We start from the raw sequence: 25,418 nt of genomic DNA on the forward strand, positions 1-25,418 counted from the left end.
TCACCAGCACCGAGTCGAGCCGAGAGCCGAGACGACTACTGAGTTCCGATCCAAACGACGGAGCGTTACAGGCGTTACTGCAGCCGATGCACTACTAGCTAGGGAGCTACTGCTTCGCGACCTTTCGCCACTCGTGCGTCGGTATGCGTGCGATGCTATCCTAGAGGTCGTTGGCAGATCGCCTGCTGCTGGTGGCGCACACGTAACGAGTTGAAAGTTTCAGTCGCCCACAACCTAACCACACACACTCACGGGTCCGCTTTATCCGTTTGTCAGCGATATAAACAAAGCTCGCGTGATCGTCGATCCGGATCTCACACGCTCAACGAGATGCGCTCCTCGAGACACACAGAGCGCGCTTAATTCGTCTTAGTGGCGCACTTAGAGGCGACCATCGTCGCCGTCTCTGCTGGTGCTCTGATGTCCCGCACGCACGATGATTCGGCAGCGGCAAGTGACGGACTAACTTCGCGCGGGTCGATTAAATAAATTTCGCTGGCCGCGCGGCAAGCCAACTCACACACGATGACACACTGCTCGGTGGTGCAGGCGCCGTACGATGAGACCCGAACTCGCTCGCTGTATGTATGCCGTTTGGTGGCCACCAAATCGATATCGAGCACGAGGCCCGCTGCTGCTGGTGGTCGTCGGCCAAACGTCGGCCTGACGTACGCGATCGCGAGCTGGCAAAGTGCGTCGCAACAGCGCGAATGAACCACCAATGAACCCGAAACAGTTACAGACACACTGAAAGGCGTGAGTGTTATGCAGTTTTTTGGCGTTTTTCGAGGAAAGTTGCACTGGCCACAAAACGCCGGTTACAAATCACGCGTCCCGCACACTCCGGGGTTTATTCTGTATCGTCGTAGAACAAGCGCAAGCTACAAATTGTTGGTGACACAAATCGACTTAGCGCGGGATGAATCGAGACGCGAGACGCGCTTGACACAGGCCGTCTCGAGTTAATAGAGTGATGACGATCACTCCGGCGGCAGCGCATACGACTCCAGCGGAGGTTGTTGATCGATTGAACAGCCGTAACAACGTGATTCTGAAAATACAGGAGAGAAAATCGCCAATTAGCGCCCTGATAGTATATTTGCCAATGGACCGGCGTACAATTGGCGACGGGATACGCAATAATGTGTCTGGCGGGTGCTTTTGGCGAAATCGATAAATTGATTTTGTCCGGCACAGCCGGAGGTTGGTGGCCTACTTTGTCCGGCGTCTCCAGACGAAGCCGCAAGAATTTTGCGAAAGAAAGTTGGGTAACTTTTTCGAGAATCTTCGTGACACTCATCCGCTGAATTTGCTATGCTAAACACTCGCTGGAATAGTCATTTGGATAACCAAATGAGGGGGCGCTCCTGGAGAACTGGAGTACTGAAGGCCGGGAAGGATGATGTAAACCATAATCCCATAAACTACGTTCCCACCACGTTCTCGCTTACTAAACGCATCCTCTCTGGTTCTTTCTCTCTCTCCCTTTTCAGGTTTCTCTTTGTTATTTTTTGTGTCTCTCACTCTCTCGTCAACACACACACACGCTCTCCGTTGGCAATTATTGACAGAAGACACTTGCGGTAAATGTGCGAATGCAAATGCAACCCAGCGGACCGCAATGGCGGAGAAGGACAACCGGGGAAACGGGAACGAAACTGCACTGCAAATTCCACATCGATGATGCGATGCCGAGGCGCGGCGATACTGTGCTGTGTTCCCTGCTACCCCTGCTCTTCGATAGATGACCGAACCGGATCGATAGAACGCTCTGTTGTCGCATCGCGTATTCCTTGAACCTGTGCCCGGGACCCCGGAATAATATTCTGATGTTACTGGAGCACAAGCTTTAAGGGCCTCGCGCGCTCGATTGCAAAACTACCCGGCACACTCTACCCGGTTCTAGAGGGTAATATGCATTTTTCATCGATAGCGAAAGTGAACACCTGTTTTGCGGACAGTTTAACCAGGGGGCGGGTTGCTGCATTTTGTTAGTTCGATATCCGTTTACACGGTAGCTATCGGGCCGATAGGAAGGTAAAAAGGAGGTTAATAGGGTATATACCGCTCCGAGCAAGGTAGTCTTCCCTACACCGAGAGTTGCACAACGCGCACATGATGCAATCAGTAACGTTGTTTGCTTGGATCTGCTGCGGTTACCATTGACATTGATACGCGAACGGAATGACATAATATTCGGCAATTATCAGATAGTATCTGTGGTTGCTTGATCAACTTTGGGGAGGATCTTTACTTCAGTCTCATTTTTACTACCGAACTTTCAGACCTGCCAAACCTACCGAAATGCTGCCCAAGGTCTATGTTTATCTAATGACCACGTAGTAGTAAATAGCACTGAAATACTCCGAAGCCAGGCGGTGCAATATTTAGGAGTCAACTTAAATCAAAGACTTACTTTCAAAACCCACAGAAAGCAGTCAAAAATATTGAAATAAAAGGTAAGTTAGGATACTACAGCCATTGATTGATAAAAAATCAAAGCTGAGCCTCAAAAACAACTTACTTATTTACCAGGCAGCAGAAAGTTAAAGTATTGATGAAATTACTATGTAAAAAGAATGAGTGTCAATTCAATCATTTTACGTTTGCAATTACGGAAGCCATGGGTAACGTTCTATCGAAAAAGCGTAGTCAGTTTCCCGGACAATCTCACTGAGCGTTTATTAGCAAAGCCTTTATAATGCTAACAAATGGCGATAAATTATGTAAATACCGAATTTGATTCGAGTGCACTCCCAGGGAAGCGCACTTTGGGCATCGTCCGTGCCTCGGTGTTACCGATCAGATTTTCCAGAGCACACCCCGCGTGACTATACCGAAACCGAAAAGCAAAAAGGTACATCCGGTGAAATCGACGAGTTTTATGACTGACGGACTATGGATCAATAAAAGCCTTTTTCACTTTCATTGCACTGTGGAAACGGTGCTCTGCTCTACGCGACTGAATTGTATCGCGATTGGGGCCCATGGTCTGCCAAGTTGCAGTTGCAAGGCTGTCATCAACTCTAGAACTACCGCTCTAGAACATTCAATCTCGGGTCTCGCTCGCCAATTCCAGTAAAGAACAAAACTTGCTTCAACCATTGGCTGGTCTGAGCGGTTGAGAAAAGAAGGGGGCCAACCATAGCAGTCAACGAGAGAGAGAGAGAGATCTGAGGTCGCCCCCTCAACGATCGCGATCTTGAGAAAGGATCCTCAGGCCACAGGGCGCGGGCGCGGGTTGTATATTGATTTAAATAAATTTACTGCCAAAAACGTGCCCCATCATCATGGTCTTTGCGTGCAAACCGGTTTTTCCAGTCCCCGGCGTCCGGAGGCCGGCCGGCCGTTTGCGAGCGGAGCTATGCAATCGCGGGTGGTGAGATGCTGTTGTCGCGATCCTTGATCGCAACGAGGCACCGCGTCAACAACTCGGTATCGTCGCCGGCCGGCACACTTTTTACCGTCCAACAGGGCAAGCTCCACAGAGAATCGCTTTTAAGAGTGGCGTCCAATTGACAGAGGACTGATTTCTTGCCAGATGCTCCTCGAATGCTTCTCAAATGCTCCTCGAATGTTGTTGTAAAAACTGTTGGGACATTATTTGGTTTCAGAACCCAATACTGACAGCCATCGCCACATCGCGGTTGTGTTTGTGATGCCGAATGCTGTTGTTGTAGTTCCCAATTGGTTTTTAACAATGCCTGTACTGTCCTTATGGGATATGAAATAATCCAAACACACCGCCGAACGCCCGCAAAACCGATCGATTCATCTCGTCGGTCCGTCGGCCGACTTAAGAAACAGAGTTTATTTGTCTCTTAACAAAACATCCGCACCCATCTGGCCCATCCGGCGGCGGGCGGTTTTGCTGCTGCCATCACGTGTGCGTTCGTTTCTTTTGCTTTCTTCCGTTCCGTTCCGTTTGGGGCTCCAGTCTCTCAATTCGCTTTCAATATGTTTCACTTTACCGTCAATTGGTGGCAATAATTTTGCATTGAAGTGCCGCCGCTATTTATAACGCACCCGGCGGCCGAACTGCTCCTCCGACCGCAGCAGCTGCAGCCGCAGCAGCAAACAATTTCAATCCGGCCAAACCGGGCACCGGAACCATTCTTTCGCCGCCGCCCCGGACGTCATCCGCTACGCGAACGAACGTGTATCAGGATACGCAATGCGGACAAAGAATTGCCGCCTTGGAAAGGGAGCGAAACACGGTCCATCGATTGAACGTTACAATATAAGAAATGAAAGATTAGTAAGCCAAAAAAAAACGGGAAAAAGTAGACACAAAGTGTTCTACAAACAGAGTGAAGCCAACACTGGGCGCGCTGGTTCCGTCGGCCGAACGCTTTCCGTTTTTGGTTTAATCGCAATGTTTGCATAATATGGTCCGTCGATGACTTTCTTCACCGGCACACCGGCGATGCGTGGCTTCGTGCGTCATTATGGAAATGGTATTTGGTTGATTGGTTGACGAACTTTTCTCGAACCAGATATACTCGGAACATGGTTCCATTGGCGCGCGGGCGCTGCGCGTGGAAGGGCAATCCTTAGTTGATAAGAAATTTATGGCTTCCGGCGTCATGTGGCAGCCCGCCGGGACCCTGTGACGCCGCCCAGCTTACGGCGAGCTTGTTTTTTGGGTAAACAAACCCCAAACTCGTGTCGTGTGGCTTCCCGCCGTAGCGATTTTGATTTAGATAGCCCACCGATTTTTGCATCAAGTGAAACTCCACAAAATACTCAATTAGGCCGATTCCAGTCAATCCTTGGAACGAGATGTTGATCTCATCTCACATTCGGATACGATTACTGGACACACCAGTTGGTGCTAGTCACCAAGTGCTCGCTCGTTCGGGTGCGGGTCTAAAAATAGTGTTGACGAGCCACTCTTGTGACCGATTATTGCGTGATTTCCTTCCCATTGGTTAACCCACTTAAAAGCGACGCCCTTCAAATGGGGTGCACTATATTGTCATTGCTTTACGACATATCGTCAACAATTGCAGCAGCGGTGCAAGCGGTCGGTAAATACAGATCGTCACAGCTCGATTCTTCAACATTGTCCTTGCACTGCCGGAGCGTGCCGCGAAGTAATGCGTCACGCGGTTGCTAAGAAAGTTGGCCTAACGTCTTCCGGCTTTTTTTTTCATATCCGTACAAGCTGCATCAGCTGTTTTCAATTGGACTTTCATCGACTCAGTACACGGTAGACCATTCGTAGCAACAGCTTCTTCTGTTGGCGCTGGAGTGCACCTGCAGGAGGACGACAGACACACTTCACGGGGAATGTTGTAATTGAAGTTAAATAGCTTTGTCGATTATCAATCGTCAACAACAGGTGAAGAGAAATCGATAACCGATAATCGCTGTCTAATTGTACCTGCATGCTTTATGCTCTAATCTAATTGTGGCAACCTTGTAAACTAGAGCGTCGTCAAGTTTGTCCTAAACGCGATGCACTTCCCTATGAGGCCCTGAGGTAGAAGGTACGGACATTGCGAACAGGTAAAACGATTTGTATGATTCTTTTTTCCATATAACGTGAACGTTTTTTCATGTAATGTTTTGGTGGCGATGCGATACAGATCATACATCCGTGCGTATCTCTTTTCCCAGTAATTTGAGCGATCGTTATCTTTACGATTGATGGTCGCTTAAATAACCCAACTTATATACGTATTCATAATACAATAATATTGCATTAAGCATGTTTACATCCGAGATGTGTTCAAAAAGTTCGGCCAATTTTTTATTTACGTGGGCTACGTACGAGCTAAAAAGCTACCTCGTATAACGCTAAAAAAGTGAGAAGTTACTAGCATTCAAATAATTCAAATCAAATCCAGAAAGGAGGTATCATTAGGACACACAGAAAAAGCATAAAATATCGTGTCACCTGTAATCGCTGTTTCATATTGGCTACGGAAAAAAGAATACTCCAGCCTAAATCAAAAGCAGCCGCCAATTGCGCCGCCGTCTGATTTGCATCCCCCCAAACCATTGAACGAAAACCCTCTTCTTCTGAGACGCCATTAAGATTAGGAGCGCGGGACCCCCGGGACGGGATTGGGTGGTGAAACTCCACGCCACCCGGTGGCCTTGAACCGTTTTTTTGCGTTTTTGCGACAACGCGCGCCCGTTTAGCCTGTGATCGCCGCCGGGACGAAATTGCGTCGCCAATTCGCTGTCTGCCCAGCAAGGACGACGACTCGTGGACGATATGTCGAGAAGGAAGCGCGACCGGAAGCCTGCGGCGAGATTTCAATCATAGTTGCCACCCATTGCCCCGGAAGGTTAAACCGAAAGCGGGGGCAAAATCCCCAAAAACCCTCCCCAAGCACCCCGGGTGACTAATTTGCTTCGACCACTTTCCCTGTCATTGGCGCTACCGGCAGCCATTTCCTTAATTTTTACACTCGGCGCTGTCGCGGCTCCGGGTTCTGGCCCGGTCTCGCTTTTGGCCCAATTTCCAACTCTCCAACACATGGACAGGGCCCCGGGTGCCATTGTTTACCAAAAACGAACAAAATCGGCCATCGCGTGACTCGGTCTCTCTCTCTCTGTTTCTCTCTGTCTCTGGGGTGAAAGGTTCGACTTAGAGATCCGCTCGCCGAACGAATGTTTCTCTAATTTCTGGTTTCACTTTCCTGCTTCAACCCGGAGACGCTCTTCCTCTCTCTCTCTCTCTCATGTCCGTCGGTTGCTCTGATGCGATGAGTTATTGTGCGTTTCCAGCAAACTGCTTCAAGCACCACTTGGGAGCATTTGCTGTTACACGGGCCTACGTGACTTAGGTCGGGTATGTTAATCTGGGGGGCGTGTGACAAGAGTGACGAACGCGGTGACGCTCGCCGCGATGTTGATGGGCTCGCGCACTTTGACCGGGTCCCAAGTCTGCCCCTTCCAAGTCAATCAATGGGCGGCAATTGCTCCACCGTTTACAGTCAAGGCGACAATTTAGACTACTTCGATGCGCTCATCTACACAGCAGCGAACGCTTTGTTCTTTGTTGCAAACATTTTTCTTCATTTGAGTGCATTAAAATGGACCTTAGCCATAGTCCTTGAACTGCCGGAACTGGTGTATGCCCTGTTTCTAAGGGGACATTGCTACCGTGCCCACCCAATCCGCCACGGCGAACTAACATCCGGATCCGCGGTACGGCCCAAAACCGAGCCCCTGGCGTGGAAATGGGCGCAAGGACACGCAGAGTAGAAGCTCTCACCAATCACTCTCGCCCTCGCCACTCGCCCACAAAGGAGTTCCTTGGCTAGCCAGCTACTAATCGACTATTTTTAGCATAAAACTATTTGCACGCCACATCCGTGTATAGCGGCGGACATTAGTGAGAAAAAGAAACAAATCCTTTGTGGCACTGTGGCGCACTTTTACAACATCACACACACACTTCGCCCATGAGGAGGGAGTTTACTTTATTGGCCGTATCCTGCCCTTTGGCCCACGGCTCGTGCTCACACACTCGCACAATTTCTTATCGCTCTCGCTTTTCCCGAGAAAAGGAAGTGCTTTTCCGATTCTTTCGCTCTCTCTCTCTTAGTAACCGTAGCTCTTTTCGCTTCTGTGTTTTCGATGTTGGCTCTGTTTCTTGTGTTTTCTTGATCCTTTTGCTGCCTTATTTCTGTTGTTTTTTCACTCTTTCTCTCTCTCTCTCCTAGACCCAGGGTCCGTCGTCTGTCAGCGCCACCAGGAAAGGGGGGCGACGTGTACATCGCGGGTGATGCACATACGCGGAGCGAGAAGCTGAGAAAATCAATTCGTCTTGGACATAAGTTTAAGAAAACGGTGCAACGGTTTCATCGATGGGTCGGAGAGAGGAAGGTTGAAGATTGGTGGTCGAGTGCAAACGGAACCTCTTATAGGGCTTTCCGTCGACGGGACATCGGTCCGATTGCATCACACCACAGCCACCAGCAACACACTTCCGCCAGCTTCCGTAGTTGAATAGATTTAACGAAAACTTGCCTCAGAGTTGCGGAAACCTTGCCTGAGGGTTCGAACACACTTTCCGAATGCCAGTGCCACTAAGGTACACAGAAGTTTTGCCGTCGAGGATCCTACGAGAGCGACCCGGATTTCGTGACTGACACTCGCGCACTTCGCTTGCGAATAGGGTTTTTCGTCGGCGGCCCGTATTTTGGAGCCTTCCCAGTGTTGCTCCACGAACCCACACACAGAGACCGGGTTTTTATTGTGTCATTCTGGCGCTCTTAACGAACCGAAGGAAAGATGTAAGCGAGAGAGAGAGCTTTAGTCGGCTCTCCGTGGCCGTTCGTGGGTTAGTGTTTTATGGTATGTCCTTTTGGGGTCTCCCCCCTTTTAAAGCTCACGGTGCATAGCGAAGCCCGTGACGGGGCACATATTTCAAACATAATTGGACAGTTTTGCACGTGCAACGTAAAAAGCATACGCGCAAGACTTTTGGCACTAAAATATTGAGTTGTCCTATTTTTATACACTTTGAAATTTCCAAACCTTTTCTGATGCCATTGGAGTCAATTAAAGAACTTCCACAAGCGCAGCATCTTTCACTCAACTTATGTGTTATGTTTGAAAATATTCCATCACTAACTTTGAAACATAAGTTACACTGGACTGGCGAAATAGGACCCTGCTAACGCCGTTCCCCGGAAAGGCGTCTCGCTCATTGCTGCTGTCGCGGCGTAAAGCACCCGCGGGGACTTGGCCACCCACCGGGGTTGTCACGCGCGTGTGGCGCAAGGATATTGCGATGTTTTGTCGATTTTCGTTTCGTCTCGTTCGTAAATATGGGTACAGAACCCGACGACGGCGGGCCCGAAGGACGAACTGCTCACCAAGTGCTCTGGCCAAAGCTCGGAGAGAAAAGGAGATATTCTCGCCGAAGGATGCTCTCGAAACCCTTATGCTCTGAAGTACGAAGAAAGAAGAGCTTTCTTCGCACGACGCGCATTCGGAGCTTTCGGTTCCATTCATACAGGTCCTTAAACCGTGCAACGTGCAACACGCTGGGAAAGGGGGCGAGAGAAGGGTGATAGCGGCACCTAGCGAGGCAAGATTAGGGACACGGGAACACTCCGTACTACGATCGCAGGCGCCACCGCCGAAGCCACCGGCTTCGGATTCCGTTCGGCGATAATCGATAATCGCGAGTGTGCGCGCCGGCCGACCGCCGGACATCACCACCCACACACACACAGAGGGCAGGAAAAATTCGGTTCTGGTTATTGATAAAATGTGCCCGCTTCCTTTTCCGTGCTGCTCCGGGCCGCTTCGTTCCCGCGACTAGGACCGGAAGCGAAACACGGACGACCAGCGAACAGGTGGACAGGAAATTGTCAAGGTTCCGGCACGCGTGTCGATGTGCTCCGCGCCGTCCTTTCCTGTGTGGCTGCGCCGATAAGCCGAAATTAAAAGGCCCCCTAGCCCGGGCGCCACGGTTGACTGCGTGTGATGGTTCGCCGTCGCCGACACTTTTTATGGCTCCATTGCATCAAATGATGAGCATAAAAATCCAGACGAGAACGATGACCACCATCAGCACCACCATCGTAATCATCGTCGTCGAAGCAGAACAGCGGTGGATGTGGGGGTTTTCTTTGTTCTTTTTCGTAAAGAAAATCCGGAAAACTAGCAAAAGGAGTGCCCCCACGGGGAAAAGGGACCAAAGGAATCACCGTACCACCCACAGTCCTTGGCAGGGACGAAACGGAAAAATGGTTTTTCGTCTGGCTCCGGGTCCTAACGCGTGGAGTACAAGGTCCCCCTGCTGCTTTGGCCCGTCAGAAAAGCATAAAGAATCGCTTTCCTTGAACTACATTTCAGCGTCTCGAGTGTCTCCGGAATGGTGCGTGAATATTCACCGGTTCGCCGGAGTTTGTCATCAGAGAAGGGCTTTTATTCAACAGTCATTAATTCCTGTGCCAACAATAAACTTAAACGAACGCTTATTTCGATAACAGAAATTCATTTTCAAATAAAAATAGTATTTGGGAACTTTATCCCTTTTCATCCGGTAGTACACATCACAAAAGCACTAATTTATTCACCAAAGCAAAGCATAGAAATTAAGCAAACGCGAAGCTAGTTCGTCGCGTACGCTCATCCGCCACAGAATGTTCACGCACGTCAACCGAACGCACTGTTGCCAGCACATGACGCAATATGCGACGCTCTGTTCAGGCAAACAACAGGCTTGTGGCAATTGGAAAAAAAGAATCAACAAACCAATCGTCAACTCATCGACAATTAGTCAGCAGAATGGTGCAGGTCCGAGGCGAAGAATTTGACGACCGATTACCTCATCTATCGATCGTTCCAGATCATTGCGAGATGGTATCATTGGCTGATTATCTTAAGTAACTTACTTAGCATACGAAACCTTAGTATTTTTTTACTTTTTACCAAGTGTTATTTATTTATTTATTTATCCTTTTTTAGAATCCTTTAAAATCAGCGCTAACGTCGGATGAGCAGATTTGCTACATTGTCCAAGAATCCTTTAAAAGAACTCCTTTGAGCGATGTTAAAATCCAATCAACAAGCTTCTAAACTGAATCCAAGGAGCAAAAGATTAACTTGGTTCCCTCATTAGTCAAAAGTCGAAGCATTCGGAACCCAACAGCAATGCATTGCCAACTTTCGCCGACTTCTTCCGCACGTTGCGAGTCGAATCCGAATGGTCCGAACTGGCGGCGCTACTGCGTCATTTACTTTTCGGGCCCACACCGATTGCATGCCGATAAAAATAGCCGATTCGACATAATAACCTTCACCACATTCCTCCGTTTTGCGGAAACACTAAAAGCGATAAATTACCACGCGCTGGCTGGCATTTGTGGCTGTTTTTCGGTGTGACACATCTCGCAAAAGATGCTGCCTTCGCCTACTCTCACCGGCCGGACGGCCCCACCGTACGAAATGGAAGAGAGAATTTTTATTTCTGGCACAACCCCAGACCGCGCCGTGTCTAATAATGCAGCAATTAATGGGTCCACGAGTGATCACCGATTGCATTGGTCCGTTGCAGTCGGGTGGGAGACGCGAAACCGACGTTATCCTGGCTAAAGCAAGGGACACGTGCATGCAACGGACCAAAAGCGGCACGGTTCGAGGTGCATGAACGAGGAAGAAATACTACAAGTAATCACCTTCACATTCAATTAGGCTTGGTTATCACAGTATTTGAAATCCCTAGGTGCGCGCAAACTCTGCGAAGCAGATTAATGGACTTCAAAAGTTACCTTCAATGTGAACCATACAATCGATTCTGTTTATTGGTATACATTATCCTGTCCCTCGCTGTCTCTATTGCTGCGTTGGGCCATTTTGTTGGGACAATCAACAGTTTATTGATGCAACTCACAGTGTACGCGATCACCCTCAATCGGTTCGGAATTCAACATTAATATTCATCCCTAACACAACCTGCCAGTCCTTTCCACTATTTTGCGCATTTTGTTTGTTTTCCAGAAAGGTTTGATTTGCAGAAACACCTTCGACCTTCAGCGACCCCATTGCTGCAATAAAATGCAATTCCAAATGAATGCCAAGCAAATGCGACATTCGGTGAAGACAGTGTCACCGATTAATTGGTATTCGCTGGGTGCATCGCTATTGTTGTACTTTTTGCCCAGCACCGATAAGTTGCTGCCGCCAGCAATGTGGAGGGGCACCGCGGAATCCTGATAAGCATAAGGTTTTGCCGTTTTCATCGTAAAATGATGGGTTAAAACCGTCACTACGAAAGGCCGCAAAGAGCCGGTTTTGTATGAATGGAAATATAACAGGCGCTTGGCCAATGCTGCAAGGAAGCACAGAATATATGTGGTTTTGCACCAATTTCAGCTGAAACTAGCTGTTAGGGCCATCACCTGGAGCCTTATTGCCATCAATATAAACCCATAAACCACCACCGGCCGAAGCTGCAACAGATGATTCAGCTTGGATTACTTCCGATTCCTCATTGTGTATCGCTCCGTGAGCACCTCCAACGTACCGTTGTAACAAAAAAGTAGAGAGTCAACCAAGAATCGATCGAAAATCCTTGAAATTTATCTGCACCGTTCACCGCCGAGCTGAAACTTGAAACCGATACGCAGGTTGATGCGGGTTTTTGGTGATGCGGTCACATTATGCGGGAAGGAACGAACAAAATACTGTGGAGCGCAGGCAAAATGGAGCAAAAAAGGACGAAAACCTGATCCAGGACCACACCATATGCGGTTGCGTAATACCGAGTGAAACTCATTAGTTCATTCCATAAAGTAGTAAAAATCGACCAAAAACCCCTGAAAATTTTAGATAGCAGCTGATCTTTTGTGGCAAGAAGTTCACACAAAAAGGAGTGGCGACTGGAACGGTGCCTGGGAAACCTTCAAGGTGACGGTCGGTCCACCCCGAAGTCGAACACAGTTTGGAGCCTAACCCGGTATCGCGAGAGAGCGGCGATTAATACGAATTCATCACCGCTCGAGCGTCGAAGGTAAAAGTCCTTGAGCCGCATATTGCCGCGTGCGATCGTACGCATCATTTACGCCCGTCGCTGAGAGGCACACACACAGGCGGCGACTGTCCACCGGTATGTGTCCAGGGCAACCAAACAGACGAGCCCTCCCGCCCAGTCCGAGAGATTATTGCTATCGTGTTGGTTGCTACACGCGGTGCGCAGCATTGTTACATATTGGCCGCGCGCACCGGCACCGAGGGTTGCCCCGGTAAATTACGTGGCACTTTGGCATCGGTCGCCCGAGTGCGGCGTTCGATAAACACCTTGCGGAAAGATGAGATTGCCGTGGCGTGACCTTGGCCGTTAGATGCGCAACATAAGCGAGGCGGACGGGCGGTACAGGAGCGTGTTGGTGCTCTTATCACAAACTTCGCTCGAAAGCCGGTTTGGGTCGCGTTCTTTGCCGGCACAATCCGCGTGAAAAAAGGCGCCGTGGGGAGGGGCACCAAGCTAGCAGAATTGCGCATTTCTTAAAAAAAAACCATCATACACACCAAGCCGAGACCGCCTAACGGGTGCGAACCGAGGCTGCGCCGGACGGACGTGGTGATGGTGGGGTGCTCGTCGCTCGCGATGGTTTGTTTCTTATTTTGGGCCCAAAACGGTTGCTAAAAATAGAAGTAAAAGTTGGGGCTCAGTACACGGCTTCACGGTTCCAGCACGGTTCCGTGCTCGGCGCTTGGGTGTTGCTCCATCACACATACACACGCACTCGCTTGCATTGGCGGGCCACGGCGGGCGTGTGTGTCCCCAGAGAGTGATCGTGGCTTTCTTTTCGTTGCCAAAATTGACCACACTGGACTGGTGCAACCCGCGGCGAGGAGATCGTTCGTTAACCTCTGGCGGGTCCATGGTGAATGTTGCAGGAATTATGCAATGGCATCGTTTTTTCATACCGATCAATTTATTCCTGCTCCAGGCGTCCATTGAACTCAGGCAGGATAGTTAGCAGGCCGTTTCATGGCCCACTGAGAGAACGCATTCTGTTTACATTCGCGTTGTCATCGCCTTGGTTCTAGAATGTTCTTCCGGGCTTCGGATAACACATTCACAGCTGCACCCAAAACTCGTGACCCTGCGCCGTACGTGCTGCAACGTCCATTGTTTCGTGATGAACTTACCTTGTTGGAATACACAAAGAAAACCGAAACGAATTCACAAAACCAACACTGCCACACACACACACCGTGGAAAAACGGTGGATCTCACAATTTTGTGCACGGCCGTCTTTGGTTATTTTCTGCAACTCACCGTCGGAACCGCGGGACAAACGTGGGGTAAGAAAACACGGCGAATTCGATGGCCAAAGTAGGCTCGTTCTCTGCAAACGACTTTGCTGGTTGATAACACTTTGCTTTTCCCGGAGAAACGCACTGATAAATTGGGCTTTGGCCACCAGGCACACACACACACACGGACACACCGGGGATGTAAATCGCACCCCACCAGGCGCGTTTCCGAAAAAACGCCACTCGCGGAGACGCTAGCGCTAATAATTCGCGAACAACACATTCGCGGCTGCGGACGTGGTTTGGCCAATCTTTTCGATGGTTTGGTTAACAAATTTGCGGACACAATTGATTCGCACGATTTCAGCTTAGTAGGGCCGTGTGTGCACGGGTTCGACTCTTTTGACAGATTAACCCGATGGTCGCTGTTGTTGCTGTTGCTGTTGCGTGGTTGGTCCGTTCCACTGCCGGAGGAATGCGGTGTGCGCGGACGCGGAGAGGATGTTCGCTGCACGTGACGGTGTGTTGGTGTTTGGAATGTGCGTGTGCGTTATGTTTACTTTATGCGATGGGTCACCAAAAAGTGCATGAGCTGAGCACCAGGCTTCCGGGGGCAGGATTGGAGTGTGGTACGACCGGGGAAGGGGATCTATTTTATCTTTTCTATTTTAATGCATTGAAAAAAGTCATACCAAGCATGCAAAATTGTATGTTGTACAACATGATGTTCATTCCATGCCATCAACACAACTACAGGCGATGACCGTGTTCATTCCCACAACGAGTGCACCATGGGAAAAGGATGGCCATAAAAATAACTTTAAAAAGTGAGGATTTTAGTTATATTTTCCTCAAATAGATAAGTTATCTGTGACCAATTTGAATTTTTAGCCAAATAGGGATGTCGAAAGGAAAATAATGATCGTAATCGTGGTGCGCGCCCTAATATTGACTCACAGTGTGATTTCGCTTCATTCCAATCATTTTTACATCATCCAATTGGATTGGATGGATTGGATGGATTGGATGGATTGGATGGATTGGATGGATTGGATGGATTGGATGGATTGGATGGATTGGATGGATTGGATGGATTGGATGGATTGGATGATCGGGTGTAATTGGATCAAATTTGCCGAAAAACATTTTCTTTGAAGAAAATTCTGTGCGCTATAAAGTATTTTATAGAGCACGATGAACGATCGTTTCCCCTGTGTTCATCGAGAGATCGCTGTTTTGACAGAGCAAGAGGAAGGGAAACGAAAACCTGTATGAACGGTATGAATGGATGAATGGTTTGCCTGCCTGCGTAGCGATCGAGCGAAAGAAGAGATTGCCATAAAAATAAAATTCCTTTGCTCGTGCAGACGAACCGATCGAGAGCTGGTTACGTTGTTTGATTCGGGGTGGTCTGCAGTGTTTTCGCAGAATTTGGAGCAAATTTGGCACGAAGAAACGGTGCTCACGCAGGATGTGCTACGCACCGGAGTGATCCGTGGGTCCGTGAATCTCAGCCGCTGCGCCATCGGGTGGGCGTCATCAGGCCACACTGCGAGTGTTTTTCTCCCCGAAAAATAATGGCATTCCTCTGCCCCGTTCGTATTCGTCGTGGGAAAAAGAAGAAACGTAAGCATGTTTTACTCCAGCGTTGTGGTGATCGGACACGTTCCTGGTAGTTCTAATCGTTGGTTTTACTGTTTCTTTTGCCTTTGGCTACGCACGGTTAGCACTCGGCGGTGATATCGACAAGGATCTGTCGAGCAGCCTCGGGCTAAACCATGGGATGGGCCGGATAACCGGATCGGCCAGCATCGAGACGCTGGTCCGGGTGGGTATCGAGAAGGAGCACGGCCTTAGCCCGGAGTCCAAGATGGTCGTGCTGCACGACTTCACGCCCTGCGTCGATGATGAGCTGGAGGTGAAACGAGGCCAGATCGTGAACATTCTGTACCGCGAAAACGACTGGGTGTACGTGATCGGACAGGACACTCGGCAGGAAGGCTTCATACCGTACTCGTACTGTGCTCCCTTCAACACCCAGCTGGCCGATTTGGCGATCAAAAAGAAGCTACCGCGCGATCTCACGACTATGGGCGCTGGTGCTGGAGGTGGTGGCCCGGGTGGCGGTGGCGTTGGGCCTGGCAGCGGTCTGGTGGGTGGCAGCGATCTGACAGATGGTATGCCGGACATTAGCATCGATGTGCTGGACGACACATCGATGCCCGGAATGCTCACAAACGCTTTGAAACACTCGCAGGCGAGCCTCAGCTCCGAACCGGACTTTCTGCCCTTCGCAAAGGACCCCAGTGGTCGGTACATCGTGCTGTATACGTTTATTGCGCGCGACGAGAACGATGTATCGGTCGAGCGGGGCGAGTTTGTGACGGTGTTGAACCGTGAGGATCCGGAGTGGTTCTGGATCGTACGCAGTGACGGTCAGGAAGGTTTCATACCGTCCGGGTTCGTGTATCCGGCCGAAAACATTCTACAGGGTCAGTCTGGAAAGCAGCAACAGCAAGGGGGAGGTGTAAATACTTTGGATATGAACATGGTGCCAATGGGGGGCGGTGGTTGCGGTACGAACATGGCAATCAGTGCCAACCAACACCAACAGCAACAACAGCAACATCAACAGCAGCAGCAACACCAGCAACAGCCGGGCATTGGGTCGGATGACTTGCGGTACCACGGAACCGAGTTGGTTATGCTGTACGATTATAAGGTAGGGTAGATGCGCTGGAATGGGTGGTTTATCTCGCAATTGCAACGTTCTGACGCAACATTGTTCTCCCACGATACCACAGGCACAAGCACCAGACGATTTGAGCGTCCGGCGAGGCGACTGGATCTACGCCGACCTCAACAACCAAACGGTGGACGGCTGGTTGTGGGCCTACGCACCGAAAACCCGCAAATACGGTTTCATACCGAAAGCGTATGCTCGCCCGCCCGCCATGACAAGTCTGTAGCTTCCGCTTCAACCCCTCAAGCGTGTCGGACGTCGAGTTTCGTCCCTTTTCACATTGGCTAGGTTTAATTTATTTGTAAAACAGCTAAAAGTGCTTAAAATATCGCCTAACTGTTTCCCTTCTTACGGGAACCCATTCCATCGATGGCTGATTCCATTTCAGCCTTCGCAACAGGCCCGCATCATGGCGGTGCCGCTAAAAATACTACACTTTGAAGAATAACGATGGTTTTTGTGTATTTTATGTACGAGTACGACGGAGCGCCAAGTCTATTAACTTTATTTTCTAATAATATATTTTATAATAAAAGAACGCAGTGGTGAATCAAAACAACTAAGAATCTTCCTGCTCTTTCTTACTTTCGACAATTGCTTCCCGTTTACGTTTGAGTTCTTCGTACTGCTTGCGCACGGTTTTGATTTGCTCCTGTTCAACTGTTACCGGCACACGGCACTCGATCTGCTCCTGCCGCATAAATTCCAATGTTTTCAGCTTCTTTTCGAGAAAATCGAGCTGCTGAGACTCCAGCTGCTGGCGGTACTCCTGCAGACGACTGTCCTTGATTTGGTCGCAGTGTATGTTGGTTAGTTTGCGCAACGAGTCCTTGCGGGTGATCCAATGAAAGTGTCTGTTCCGGAAAGGAAACCAGGTCTTAGGAACGAGAGAATCAACAACACTTGCAAGCACTTACGTTGGGTAAGGTTTGTACACTAGATCTAGCTTTTCGAGAATATACTCGAACCGCCGATAGTCCCATCGTCGCAGGTAGCGTAGGAAGCGCTTACGCTTGTCGATCAGTTCTTTCAGCTGCACCTTGACCACCGATTGGCGCGGAAACTGTTCCATGTACTCCTGCAGGCTGCGAATGCGAGCCGTCATAAGACCCACTGGAAAAAATCAACTTAATTTAAACATATGCAGAAAAGTGAAGCACCAGCGAAACTTACGTGTGGCCTCCATCGATCCGTAGTCCAGCTCGTGTCGGTATACTCGACGCACCATGTCCTCTTTGAAGTTTTCAACCATTTCCCGCCGCCGATTGTGCTCGAGAGTGAACAACTTTCGCACGGACTCATCGGCCGTTTCGAGCTCCTTTGAGTCGCGGAAGTCCTTCATCAACTCCGTACCGGCAAACTTTGGCAGGCCCTGAAGGTCTCCCGATTTCTCAGGCTTATAGCAGGGGATTTTCTCTGGCCGCACCCATTTGATTTTGAGATCTGACTTTAGTGCGTACGTGCGGACAATCTGGTTGATGGAGGAAGCTGTCGGCCTTAACTTGACTAGGGAATTCATCCTGGAGCGCGTTGTTACGAAAGACGATCACACTGTTTTTGAGTTGGCCCGGAAAAATGTAAACACACGGAAGGAAATCTTTTTTTGACATTTCGTAAGTTTTGATGGTGCGCCATCTGTATGTGATGATTTGTACTAGTTTAACCTCTCGCTTTTTTCAATTTTATTCAAATTCTTCAATTTTATTCAATTCTTCTTTTTTTCTTTTTTTTTGGAATTTTTCGATTCCCGAGAAAATTTTTCGCTTTTTGGCGAACTCGCCGGGGCCCAAATTCTACCAGGGGAACATACCAACTCAGAAGGTAGCGAAACGTTCACGAAGGAATTCGTTTGGCACTAAAAACATGAAAAACGTGTCGTTATAATGTAATTATAGCCTAATCCTAAGCCTAATCGACAGTCCTTAAGTGGTATTTGAATAGACCGCTAAGTTTGTTGACATTAACCGGTCAATGTTGGTCAAATTCATTAGATGCACTGACGCAATTAACTTGGGAATCTCCTGGACGGGGGATCTACTATAGATAAGGCGGATTTATAAACACGCAATCGCTTATACTAAACGGCATTTGACTTGTAATCTACCAACAAGCTTCTCAGTAAATTTTTCTTCGGCAGACTTTAGAATCGGCAGGTAAATATTCTTTGTGCAAAGCCTTTCAACTTCGATAGGCTTTTTAAATAATTCAAAATTATTAATCCCTAAGGTGCCGGATACACTAGCAGTGGCGGAGTTAAACAATGAAAGAAACGTACGACGGAAAACAAACTGGTTTGTCCTTCTTGTTTTCGTAATGTTGTTCTCGACACGGGAAATCCTCCTGGCTCTCGAATGGTCCCTGTTACTTTCGCGTCTTATTGAGCAAATTCTCTGATTAGTTCCGGTTTCTAATATCACAAAATTCTGTGTATTCAGTGAATAGTATTCAGTACGTAATGTTATAAACTTATACCAAAAGAGGTCGGGAACAATTAGGTGCGCTTTCAAGGATACCCGTCCTGGGCAACGATGCTTTCACTGGATATAATAGTTGCCGGGAGAAGGGAAAAATTCTTTCTGTTTTCATTCCAACAGCACGCAGGATCTGTTGAATGCAGATGATAATTGATACTCTTGTCCGTCGGTACTCTTCCATTTGTTTGCTAGAATGATCCGAGATCGTTCGAGACACACCGTGAAACCTTTCACGTAAGCAAAATGTCAAAACATAATGGGTCGGTAGACCAGCCTTCTGTCTCCACCGTGATCGCCATGATTGATCGTCTGAAGTGGAAGTCCTTGTACATAGGGCCAGGTTTTTGGACATTTTGTTTGTTTTCCCCCACCGTGAGTCGTTGCAGAATAGGGTTTTGTTACAGTTGTACATGACCTTAAAACGACCCCTTCGGCGACTACGGAACCGAACCGCTTTCAATTTAGGAATAGTCGAAGGACAAGTCTGCCATGCTTTTCTCTTGTAGTTCAAGCGACAACCTCACGATGTCGATGATGTTGAACTTAATGGCCGATCAAGGTTGGGAATTCCCCGGGTTTTATTTTTCACCACTATTTTCTTCCACACAGCCCAACCCACCACTGCACGAGAAGTTCCGGCTTTCAGAACTGGTGGAGTTTAAAGGCGTAATTTACACGCATCAGACAAATATTTGTGAGAATGGTCACGATATCTTCATCTTCTCGTTTCACGCGAGCGATGCCGGTGAACGGTGACAATCACGAAAAGCAAACTTACGGTTCCCGTTTGAGTGTGTGTGAGGATCTATTGTATTTCGTTTTATTCGCCGGTCAATGACCATTCAAGAAACGAACCGCTTCAAGGATACGACATGGGTGGAAAAATCTGGGTAAAAGAAACAGATACACACCCGACCTGCTAGTGGGGATGCAGCATCCCTAGAAGAACTTGAACTTGAAATCGGCCCGGCCGGTCGGACGATGGGCACAAGTGACTCAACCACTGGATCTCTTCGGTTTTGCCCGCGGTTTCGGCCGCCGTCGGGTTGGGTCGGCTCCGGCTGGTCACAAACAACCTTGCGCCATCAACCTCCACTGCTCCACCGCTGGCACGAATGTTGCGACAGTTATTGTTGACTCCCGTCCACCTGCAAGACGGAACCGTCGACGCGCTCACGCTGGGTTGATCCGTGATGCTGCGATCGTCAGCGTCTGCGGCACAGCATAAAAACCTTTATTTGACTATTGATGTGTAGCAGTTGATCGTTCGTCTTCGAACATTAAACATCGACCGTGTTCGGGACACACGCCCGCGGTGAAGTAAATAGATTGTGACATCGGTTTAAAAATAGCCTCAGACCGTTCAGGATGAAATTGTTCGTGGTGTTATGCACGCTGCTGGCGGTAGCCCTAGCAGCTCCAGTGGCACAGTTCGGGTTCGGATATCCCGGTCTAGGAGGAGGTATTTACTAGCTTGGCCGCGGCCGTGAGTGTGGCGTAAAAAGCGAGAATCGAGTGTAGTGCAAACATTGGGCGCAGAGTAGTGGTGAACTCTTCTAAAGCTCTTCGCTTTGTCTATTTCTGTACCTTTGCTAACATTTTACATCACCTAACAGCCAAGTAGTGAAATTGATTTAATTTTTTTACCGTTTTTTTTTCTTGCGCAAAAACGATATCCCGAATGGTTGAACGATAACTGAATGCTCTTTTCCTAAACACGATCGTAGGCAGAGCATTTCGAAAAGGTAGCCACCATGTGTTACATTACTCTCAAGCACACCACGGAGTGTAAATGTAGTTTTATTTAAATATCTTTCTCTTCGCTTCAAAATGACCAATTTCGATTTAATCAATGGCCGAACGTATCGAAAACTGCACCTGCACAACTGATGCATCTGTAAACACACTCTCTCTCACACACACACACGCGTACACAATGCTCAGCCCTACGAAAAGGTACGGTAGTGTTTCGTCCTACACATTAAATATTCAGATTTACAAACATCAGAAACGTCCACAACCCGCCCATGTTTAAGTTATGTGATCAGTCCCGTTGTTTCAAAATTAAAAAACAGAGTTCACACACTTCATGAACCTACACGTCTTGAGACAGGCACAGAAGTAGAGTAGTAAAAATATTAATATTTTATCCTTATTTCAATTACTATTTTCTGCCAATTTCTGTTAAAGAATAAAATCCTTCAATACTTTATTGTAGCTAAAATCATCCAAATAGAGTTACATTCGTTGGCAGTGTTACCGAAAGTTTCGCGCAGACTATCCAAACCGAATTAAGTATACCTAATTTGAATAATGGCCAAAATCCCCGCAGGACCGGTTACGCCGTGTCAACAGTAGTGTCTGCTGTCTCGCGGATGTTGTTCTTAATCGTCTCATGCGGAACGTGTGCCGTTGGGTTCCGACAAAAATCTACCGATATGTACACAATCGGAGTTTGATTGAGTTGTGTGACGTCTTCACATTAGCATTTCGCATTTTTGCCGATTGTTTGTGTTTTATATTTGAACGGCGACAAGATATAAATGTACGAACAGATGGATGAACGAATGGAACTCCTGGGCCAGTTCTGGTCTCATGGGAACCGCAACCGTTCATAAACGGTTTAGTGTTAAGATTACTACTCGGCATGGGTGTGGTTGTTGTAGACGATCGTAGTCCGTATTGTTTTACCTGCTCTGCCCTTCTTCAGCTTAACCCCACCGCTAATCGTAGTTTGCTTGTGATGGTCGGTTTCCGGTTGGTATTTCTAGGCTTCTTTCCCATAGCGGTTGCGGTGCCCGTAGCAGTGGCACCGATCGGTTACGCCCCGGTCGGTGTCCCCGTAGCCCCGGTAGGATACGCAGTCCCAGGTAATGGCTTCGGTCACAGTAAGACTCATCGAAAAAGGGGTATCCTCGTGCGGGCCGGTGTTTGGAGGCGTTGCCGCACTGTGAAGGACTCTCTATTTATCGTTACGTTTCCTTCCGTTTCCGAAATTTCCGGATAAGAACCACACCATCATCATCATCATCACCATCGGCACCGACCACATTATGAACGCTACGATGGACCTATAGGAGGACATGTACCACTTGGAGTCGTTGGGCCACTCGGCGGTGGTGGCGGAGGATTCTCTGGTAGCCAGGCGAACGCGCAGTCGGCCTCTTTCAACATTGGGCTGGGTGGTATTTCAGGATCGTTCAGCAATTCGAACGCCAACTCGTTCGGAGGTGGTAGTGGCCTCGGAGGATCGGGTGCCCAAGCTTCCGCACAGTCCGCCTCGTTCGGTGGAGGTCTCGGAAGATTCGGAGGTTCGGCCTCGAATGCCCAAGCCTCGGCAAACTCGTTTGGAGGTGGTGGTGGTGGATTCTTGCCGTAAGTAACTGATTTCTTTGACTACTGTAAGTGTTACCGTTCGTCGTTCTGATACCATCGGTTTGTATTTTGTAGGTTCTTCTAAGTGAAACCATAGGATGACGGAGCTGTACATAGGAACACACCACGAGCGAAGCGAATTTAACCGATGGTGTTATCTCTGATGTTTTGTAAAGTTTTTTTTTATTTATGAATAAAATGTTAAGCAACAAAGAAATCGGAACCAAACGGGTTTTGGAGTGAACCGAAGGGCTGCCCCCGAATGCGATACGATATGCAGCCCATAACGTGCCCAACGAAACGAAAGACTCACCGTCAGCAAGCGACGAACCTTTTCGTTGTCGTCAAGGTCGAGAGTTGCGTCGCTGAAGATGCCGTGGTTCACACTTCACGTTGCAAGGTTTTGGGAGGCTTCGGTTGAGTATTGATTGAAAAAAAACTAGGATACAATAAAACTGTATCAGCACACGACCGTTGACCGTCAAGTTCATTTATCATACACGGCACGGCGGAGAGATCAGCCGTTTTTAAGGGTTACTTTTGGTGCAATAACTGTTTCGATCATCGTTCGTTCGTAAAAGAATGTTCATCTACGCAGCGGCTGCCCATGATAGCAGAACGGGAAAACTTGGAGATAAAGCAAAACGCGCAAAAAGGCCGCTAAAAACATGTTTGTTGGATAACAAATCTGGAAACTCGTTCTTCTCTATCATCTTATGGCTGAATGTTTCAATACTGGGTAAAATCCTTTATTCGGTTCTAACCGCTCTTAAAACAGTCATATAGATAAAACAAACCTAGTAAAAAATGGTTGAAAATCTGGAACTGATATGAATGATTTTAAATTAAATTAATTGCATAAAACAAAAGCGTTTGTTTTTAAATTAAAAGTTTTGTTCGTCAAGTCTCTTCGTGTTTCATCGTCTAGGGATTTCATCCAATACTCGTTAGTAATTTAAACGGTTGTTGAGAAATATTGCAATATTAAGTATATTAAACAGGGATGATTGATTTGTTTTTGTCTCTTTTATATTTTAACTTTAAATGCGGCTTCAACCGTAATTCGACAATCTGTCCCGCTGTTGGGTCACTTGCATTGTGGCCTTAAGCGAGAAAGGGACAAGTGAGAAAGGTTATTCACCCGGCCCGCAGAACACCCGGTAGCAATAAGTTAACCCAACAGCCTAGCGCCTAGTATTTGTTGCGCAGCTTCGCTGGCCGATTGCTGTTGGTGCTGCGCAGTTGTTGCGGGGCTACAATGGACCGGCGACGATCCTCCGGAACGGAAGCTGGACTTCCGTAAGCGGTGGCATGGCTTGTGGCCGAACCTCCCTTGCCGGTGCTGTAGCTGTTGGCAATGGCGATAGCACCCCCGTTGGTGCTACCAAACGTAACCGGGAACATTGATCCTCCGGCACTGGGTTTGCTGCTGCTTCCACGGCGCGTGCCGAAGCTTACCGCACTCTGCTCTTCACCTGCATCATCGTCCTCCTCCGAGGCCGAGTCCAACTGTACCGTGGTAACTTTTTTCTTCTGCTTGTCCGGAACAGCGACCGCCGGGACCAACGGTTCCAGTCCGACATCGTCCACAACCGACGGTCCATCGAACGCACTGTCTGCGTTACTTGCTCCCGGATCAGCCAACAGATCTCCTTCGTCTCCGTACGGGATATCGTTTTCGGGCGACGCTTCAGCAGGATAGGCATCGGCGAACGACTGAACCGCGGGTGCCACTGGATCAGCTGGAGGTCGACAATCGGCTGTCAGAACACAGAACAAATGTAAACGTGCAGATGTGGAGCACCGTCCTCCTCCTATACTTACTCTTCAGCAGTGTCCCTGTGGCGATGTCATCTCCGGAGGCGAACGCTGCCACACCGCTCGAAGCCGACCGACGGTGACTACGTAACCGCTGTTGCTGGTACATTGCTTGCTGATACATGGCGCTCTGCTGGAGCAGCGGCAAGCCCATCATTGGGTACGCGTTCCGGTAGTACATGAATGCTGAACCAACAAGAGAATCAGAGATCATCTAAGTTAAACGTCACACTCCAGGACCGATCATCAAACCAGATCACGCACCGTGCTGTGGATAGGGATAGGCCATACTGAGGGCCACGCCGCATAGGAGAGCAAACACTACGGTTGACTTGTACATGGTGTTCCGGATAGGTCAGCAGTGTTCACTTTGAGAGCCCCACTTGAAGAACTGTTTCACTGAATTTAACCTTCTTAAAACTTCACACTGATTGCTGCTGCCTGGGGAAGTTATTCCTTTTTGGCTACAATTACCAAAACTCGATTCCCTCCGTTTCGTTTTAGGGGAACGTCGACGTCGAAGGCAAACTGCCGGAACTGGGGATAAGCACACGCCAACGCCGCCGGATCTCGCGACCGAACCGTACAGATCTCCTACAACTGACTGATAACCATCATCCCCGGGATCATGCCTTTTATACTCCGAAGACGATCTCGGACCTTAGAGTTTCCACCGTCGGTCCGAGACCTTACCTCGTTGGTATTCATGTCCATGTGCGAGGTATTATTGCCTGCTCGTTTGTGCCACACTGCACACACTGCGGGTCTGCAGCGTCGGGCCGACTTTGCATGTGCGGCTATTGATTTTATTAGATTTTAGAATAAATTTACCGAAGAGCCGCTCCGCGTCCGCGTCGGGAAGTCTGCAACTACGATGGGAAACCAGTGACTAGGAGGTATTCGCGGGAATTGCAAGCAATAGATCAGAACCAGAGCCACACGTGTGCACTAGGTGCTCTGGATCTGGTGACTAGCAGTAAAAAGAAAATTCAATGTTCGGGAAAAGTGTAAAACACTAATAGTAGCCATTCAGGTTGGTCTTCGATAACGATCATTCCTCATGGCTGTCTCATATCCCGCCCCGTGCCTATCAATATGGCGACTGAATCTTATCGCACCGATTCCGCCAGAAATTGGACAGCCGAAATGGATGTCAATCACTTCGTGACATCTGTCACACCATCTGTGCGCCAGTGAGTCCCGTTCTATTGTCCTCGCTTTGATACGTTCGATATCTCCCTGGGGCCGATTCCGGATACGCATTCCGC

General features: G+C 48.6%; 3 protein-coding genes and 1 long non-coding RNA gene across 5 annotated transcripts; 2 read left to right on the forward strand and 2 right to left on the reverse strand.

The window, feature by feature from the left end:
* Positions 1-15,111: 15,111 nt before the first annotated feature.
* On the forward strand, positions 15,112-17,025 carry LOC128267252 (SH3 domain-containing protein Dlish). 2 transcript variants are annotated; one of them, XM_053004058.1, is made up of 5 exons: positions 15,112-15,366; positions 15,468-15,839; positions 15,915-16,291; positions 16,355-16,462; positions 16,545-17,025. In XM_053004058.1, the coding sequence occupies exons 1-5, from the start codon at positions 15,318-15,320 to the stop codon at positions 16,707-16,709; spliced, it is 1,071 nt and encodes a 356-aa protein (XP_052860018.1). In that variant the 5' UTR covers positions 15,112-15,317; the 3' UTR covers positions 16,710-17,025. The 2 variants fall into 2 exon arrangements, with proteins under 2 accessions (XP_052860018.1, XP_052860017.1); XM_053004057.1 differs by having other exon boundaries at positions 15,468-16,462.
* LOC128267259 (28S ribosomal protein S15, mitochondrial) lies at positions 16,951-18,037 on the reverse strand. The gene is made up of 3 exons (XM_053004065.1): positions 17,657-18,037; positions 17,401-17,596; positions 16,951-17,337 (listed from the first exon to the last, which is right to left on the reverse strand). The coding sequence occupies exons 1-3, from the start codon at positions 18,000-18,002 to the stop codon at positions 17,043-17,045; spliced, it is 837 nt and encodes a 278-aa protein (XP_052860025.1). The 5' UTR covers positions 18,003-18,037; the 3' UTR covers positions 16,951-17,042.
* Positions 18,038-21,726: 3,689 nt separating this feature from the next.
* On the forward strand, positions 21,727-22,495 carry LOC128267277 (uncharacterized). The gene is made up of 3 exons (XR_008269118.1): positions 21,727-21,827; positions 22,035-22,332; positions 22,408-22,495. It is a non-coding gene; the product is annotated as an uncharacterized LOC128267277 (long non-coding RNA).
* Positions 22,496-23,387: 892 nt separating this feature from the next.
* LOC128267260 (uncharacterized) lies at positions 23,388-24,490 on the reverse strand. The gene is made up of 3 exons (XM_053004066.1): positions 24,415-24,490; positions 24,157-24,336; positions 23,388-24,092 (listed from the first exon to the last, which is right to left on the reverse strand). Exons 1-3 carry the CDS (start codon positions 24,488-24,490, stop codon positions 23,524-23,526), a joined length of 825 nt encoding a protein of 274 aa, XP_052860026.1. The 3' UTR covers positions 23,388-23,523.
* Between the last annotated feature and the right edge of the window lie 928 nt (positions 24,491-25,418).

The sequence above is a fragment of the Anopheles cruzii genome, chromosome 2 (genome assembly GCF_943734635.1).
Source record: "Anopheles cruzii chromosome 2, idAnoCruzAS_RS32_06, whole genome shotgun sequence".
NCBI lineage: Eukaryota > Metazoa > Arthropoda > Insecta > Diptera > Culicidae > Anopheles > Anopheles cruzii.

Bases quoted from the DNA above. Each gene is read 5' to 3' on its own strand.
- LOC128267252 (XM_053004057.1), top strand. From the start codon at position 15,318: ATGGCATTCCTCTGCCCCGTTCGTATTCGTCGTGGGAAAAAGAAGAAA. The intron at 15,367-15,467 runs GTAAGCATGTTT...ACGCACGGTTAG, and splicing joins TCGTGGGAAAAAGAAGAAAC to CACTCGGCGGTGATATCGAC. The intron at 16,463-16,544 runs GTAGGGTAGATG...ACGATACCACAG, and splicing joins TTATGCTGTACGATTATAAG to GCACAAGCACCAGACGATTT.
- LOC128267259 (XM_053004065.1), bottom strand. From the start codon at position 18,002: ATGAATTCCCTAGTCAAGTTAAGGCCGACAGCTTCCTCCATCAACCAG. The intron at 17,597-17,656 runs GTAAGTTTCGCT...GATTTTTTCCAG, and splicing joins CGGATCGATGGAGGCCACAC to TGGGTCTTATGACGGCTCGC. The intron at 17,338-17,400 runs GTAAGTGCTTGC...TTTCCGGAACAG, and splicing joins GTGTACAAACCTTACCCAAC to ACACTTTCATTGGATCACCC.
- LOC128267260 (XM_053004066.1), bottom strand. From the start codon at position 24,490: ATGTACAAGTCAACCGTAGTGTTTGCTCTCCTATGCGGCGTGGCCCTC. The intron at 24,337-24,414 runs GTGCGTGATCTG...TTGTTGGTTCAG, and splicing joins CTATCCCTATCCACAGCACG to CATTCATGTACTACCGGAAC. The intron at 24,093-24,156 runs GTAAGTATAGGA...GTGTTCTGACAG, and splicing joins CACAGGGACACTGCTGAAGA to CCGATTGTCGACCTCCAGCT.